Source organism: Puccinia triticina, chromosome 15A, assembly GCF_026914185.1.
Source record: "Puccinia triticina chromosome 15A, complete sequence".
In the NCBI taxonomy this organism is placed as follows: domain Eukaryota; kingdom Fungi; phylum Basidiomycota; class Pucciniomycetes; order Pucciniales; family Pucciniaceae; genus Puccinia; species Puccinia triticina.
Genome location: NC_070572.1, coordinates 4,373,666 through 4,378,732, shown reverse-complemented (window position 1 = coordinate 4,378,732; position 5,067 = coordinate 4,373,666). Strand labels below are relative to the sequence as shown.

General features: G+C 48.4%; 1 protein-coding gene across 1 annotated transcript; it reads left to right on the top strand.

Moving 5' to 3' along the window:
* Positions 1–941: 941 nt before the first annotated feature.
* PtA15_15A440 (uncharacterized protein) lies at positions 942–3,212 on the top strand (the record flags this gene model as incomplete). The annotated part of the gene is made up of 3 exons (XM_053163646.1): positions 942–954; positions 2,042–2,659; positions 3,061–3,212. 3 exons carry the CDS (start codon positions 942–944, stop codon positions 3,210–3,212), a joined length of 783 nt encoding a protein of 260 aa, XP_053027600.1.
* Between the last annotated feature and the right edge of the window lie 1,855 nt (positions 3,213–5,067).

The window sequence follows — 5,067 nt, the reverse complement described above, 5'->3', positions numbered from 1 at the left end:
ATTCTGTACAGTGCAACATGTGTGATACGGGATATAGCCAAATAGATCAAGTTGCAAAAAAAGACATTTGAATGTCCTTACATATCCCTAAAAATAGGACAATACGTAGGTGGAAAGATTCTCCTTGATGTTCTGCATCTTTTGTTGCCCTACAACTCAATCACATAATGTGATTTGATGAAGCTACACAGGATTGAAGAAGGCCAAGTTCCTGATTCTCTCAGGCCGCAGGGTCCACTTAGTGTCTATGTCAGGGTGGGTCTCTGAAGTGGCCGCATCCTGAATGAACGGATACTAAGTATCGTCTAGACTAGCGCTGGCGGGGCGCGGAATAACAAACTGTAGACAAACGTCTATCTCTACTCAACCGTCAACGCGGGAGGAGGAGCCACGCCTCTTGGGTAAGAGGCGCCTAGCGGAGCAAAGGTCTCGCTGGGATCTAGAAGATCCGTCCGCCGGACAAAGGAAAAAGGGGAAACAAGGTGAGCCTCTCGAGCTTACCGAGTCGGAGACTTACTAGTGTCCGAGAGGTAAGGTCGAGGGCCGAGGAGAGGGGAGTGTTGAGGTTGGCGGAGAGGGTAGGAAGGTTGGAGGTTCTGGACGGAGGAAGATAAAGAAGTGAAAAGGTTGGAGTTCAAGAGGTAAAGGCCCCAATCGTTGATATCTCAACAATGTAAGCGGGCTTGGTACCAAAAACTCTGGGGGAAGTTCTCTTGACGAGAGCCTCCCCTACTATATAAAGGGAGAAAGGATCTCCGCGCGCGGAATCATTTCTTCTCCTAACTTCCAGCCCGCTGTTAAGCGGGCATAGTAATCTACACTGCACATTGTGCTACTCAACACCACGACTTGGCAGCACCACTAGGTCAGTGCTTTGCCGAGTCCATTGCCGCACCTCATTACGGCGGCGGAAGTTGTTCTGGCCGCGTAAGGGGCTGTCCATGGCAACCTTCTGTGCTGTCCAAACTAACAGAGGGTTGACAGTCTAAGTCCTTCCTTTGGAGGGTCCCTGCAGGACGGCGTCCCCCCTCCAAAAAGAGAGGGACTTAGTTAAGTTAGGGGGGGGGGGGGGGGGGGGGTGAGCTCTGAAAATTGGTGCCCTCAATGAGCTTCTAAGTTTTGGGAGTGGGAATGGACAGCATCAAAACTGCAGGCTGAATAATTTGAAGATGTCAATTTCTTCTCTTCTTGGTGGATGGAAGATGTGCTGCAACCCTCACATTAGGCCTTAGTTCCTCCCTGTGGGAAAACTTAAGCTCCATCCAAATGAGATACCACCCAAACCTCCACCCAAACTCCAAACTGAAACCTCCCCCATGGGGAGAGACTGTGATAAGTTAGCGGCTTACTTGAACTAGAAATTAAGCAAACGGATGTGAATGCTATGCATTGTGTTTTTCAAGAAGCTTGGAATTTTTTGATTTTTATTGTTTCATTGTGTGGGTTTATTTTCAGTTTCAAGATCAACTTTGTGCTCAATTATCCAACATCTCTCTTGTCCTTGTAGCTAGTGTAACAATCCCGGGCTCTGTCGGCCCCTCCGTTCAGGCTGAGGGCAGCTTTCCGGCACCATGAGCAGCGGTGCCCAGGAGGGGTAATTTTGCGGCTCTGATTGAACTTGCTTTTTACCGAAGTCTACTCCTTGACTGTCTTCTGGAGGATGATGGCTCTGGGGTTAGATTTAGCCTTGGGCCACATCTGACACCTGTCAAGAAGTACATTTTAAAGTGGGATCTGCAAGGATCTACCAAAACAAAACAAATTGAAAGTGTCCAAGCTTGGAAAACAATGGAGGACTTCCCGTCAATCTGGGAACTCAGATTTTCCAGATTTTGCGGGGAAATCTGGGCTCAATCATCCCAAATCCTAGATCTGCCTAGATTTCCCTGCAAAATCTGGGAAAATCTGGGTTTCCAGATCGGCGGGAAGTCCTCCAATAGTTGAGTGTTGTAGCCCGAAGGGGCTACGCACTCTGAGCCTCGCCGCAGTCGTGGTATCTGCGGACTGGAGTTCAACCAGCACTCGATTCCCACATCTCCAGCCCTCAACTCTGCCAAGACCGACGACCGCACCTTCTCAGCCCTCTCGACAGTCTCGGCTATCAAACGAGCAGCATCCCATCACCAGCTGCAGACCGAACAGCCCACTCGAACCCCCGATAGAAGCAAAGAACCATCCCGACTGTCTCTCGCAGGTGGTCTCCGCTCCCAGCAGATGCCCACCAAGGAAACCAGCCTCGCTCAACCCTCTCGTTCGATCCCTCCCGTCAGCCGACCCGCCCAACCCCTCCGCAACCCATCCGGAGCCACATCGACAAGCACCCGATCCGCTGCTCACTATCGTCAGCCTCCGCCTCATCAGCTCAATAGCCCTCACCACCACCACCATCCCCCGCCCAGTCCATCCCACCCACATCTTCATCCCTCCGCTGCCCAAGTGCCTTCTAATCTGACCAACTCTCACTCCAATCCGTCCGCCCACCGTCATCCATTATCCTATGGCGATCATCATCAACTCCTACCACAAAATCAGAAGAAATCGATCGCTCCTCGTTCCCACAAACATGCACCAATAGAAATCAGTAGCAAGAAGCCAGTGACACGAAAACGGACGGTCGTCGAGGTTCCGAAGGTCGAACGACGAGACCCACGGTTTGATAGTCTATCCGGAGCCGTTAATGAAGATCTTCATGAGAGATCGTTCGGTTTCTTAAAAGAACAGCAACAGATGGAGATCGATCGTTTGCGTCAAACTCTCCAGCAAGCTAAGAAAAAATCACAGCTCAATCCCACTCAGCTTCAGGCTCTCGAGGAACAGTTACGCCGGGAAGAAAATAGAGAGGTCCAGCGTCAGAAAATGGAGTGGGAGAAGCAGGCTCTGAGGAAGTGGAAAGCTGAAGAGAATGCTAAAAGGAAAGAAGGCAAAGGGGCATTTTACTTGAAAAGAAGTCCGTTCCATCTTTTTCTCTCTCCCTCAAAGAGAGAACCTGATCATGCTAAACAACATCGTTTCCTTTTTTTTTCTTTCTTTTTTTTTGGTAAACGTTGGATCTCTTTTCAGAGGCCCAAAAAGAAATTATACTCACTGATCGATACAACCATCTGTCTCAAAATAAATCTAAACTGCACAAGTCGATCGAAAAGAAGAGAAAGAAAGTCGATGGGAAAGAGAAGAAGTCGATGCCCTTCAAACGTCAACGTCCATCAGATTAAACGGTATACATATATCCGCGTGCCTGAATGTATCCTCGACGGAATCTTCTGTAACCATTGGCTATTAGCATACATTAGTAATTATTTATGTAAGCAGCAAAGGTTTTGAATACACGAAGACACTTCCATAAAGAATTATAACAAGTTATGTTTTACCGGGAGCAATGTCTTCCGCCGACGAGGTCGTAGAATTTCATCAATTGGTGTTGTACAACCTTACCGGCTGACATGAATATGCCTCGGCTAGCGAGATTTGTTCAGTCTCTCTGACCGGCAGGAATGTGTTGTAACCTAACCTGTTAGGTTACAATCTGTGACACTCGCCTCGCCCTCGAGACCATATTTAGGCAGGAAGACAGACTGCAGAGTCTGTTTTCCCACTTGCATTGTCATTCTCATTCTATTTGTCACATCAGGTTATGAGCCTGTAAATCTCGCCATACCTATTTTCATCATTATCTTCCTATTAGCACGGTAGCTTTGAGTAAAGCGTAATCGACCTGCTCCTTAAATTTACTTATCATAATCTCTCTCGTGGGTATCCCAGTCTAGGGTGTAATCATCCCGGAATCTTTAGCTTTCCATCTTTCTCTGCCTTCAAATCATTGTGGCTATCGTTAGGATCTTCCGGAGTAGTCGGGTGGCTGAGGTTATCTGTCTGAAAATCTGAGTTTACCTTTTGCATATCCCATTACCCTTTCTGATTAGAAGTAGCAAGCACGTAATGATAAAGCAAAGCGGTTAAGCCATAACAGTGAAATTCTATCCCCTGGCACGGTATAGAGGCTTAGACGTTATCTTGTGAATTCAAAGTCTACTCCCCTCTCTCATCTTTCCGGTAAACTCAGACAATCAGATAGGTAATCTCAGGTTACTCGCCTGTTTTGTTTGTTTCTTCCGGTCCACTTCCCTTTCTTTCCTCTCTCTTCTTGTATGTCAAGTCCCCACCAAACAGATCCCCCCTCTTGACCAAATCGGCGCACTTACTCCTCTCCGGCCTGGTCGGGTTGTTTGATTGCGGAACTTACCGGACAAGACCTAGTCAATGCAGTCACTGCTTCAATCCGCAATACCCCACACCGACTAGCAGAAATCGTCGGAGCAAATTTGGCACCAACACTCCCAAACACCCCTCCGACTACCACAGCAGGCAATACCACTGCTGTTGACCAACAAATTCCTGGAGCCTGGCAACACCTGGAAATAATTACTACCCAAATCTACCTCCGGCACCGGTCGCAGGTCCTTCTAACGGCAACCCTGTCCTTACAGATCAACACTACGTCCCTCTTCCCCGTTCCACCTTCCGCAAACCCATTTTCCCTCCCCTACCTCCGCCCTCCTTTGCATCTCCAGTTGAGTCGTCCACCCAAAATATCTCGTCAGTCCTTGACATGCCACCTTCTCCTCCATCACTGAATCATCCTCCCCCAGAATCTTTTGCCATGGATGATCCACCACACCTCAGCGTCACAACAAGCAGCAGATCTGGCTGAGGCAAAGGCGCAGCTTGAGGAGTCAAAAATCATTGGCCAGGCAGTCCATGCTGCTACATCAAACATCCTCACCAAGAACGTACTGGCTGCCAATGGGGCCAACTTTGAGGTCTGAAGTCAAGAGCTGTGTGAGAAAGCCGGAATTCACCTCAGCAACAAAGATTTCTTCAGCAAGAAATGCACCAACACGGTTCTGGACGAGCCATCTTTCTGGCAACTATCCATGACTCCCTCAAGTCCGATGTCCCCAAAGCGGCTTCCTGTTTTGCAATGTACAAGCTGATGTTCACCAAGTTCAAGACAATCAGCTGGGCAGTGCAACTCAATGTCTTTTATTGGTTCTTACAGTTCAAAAATGA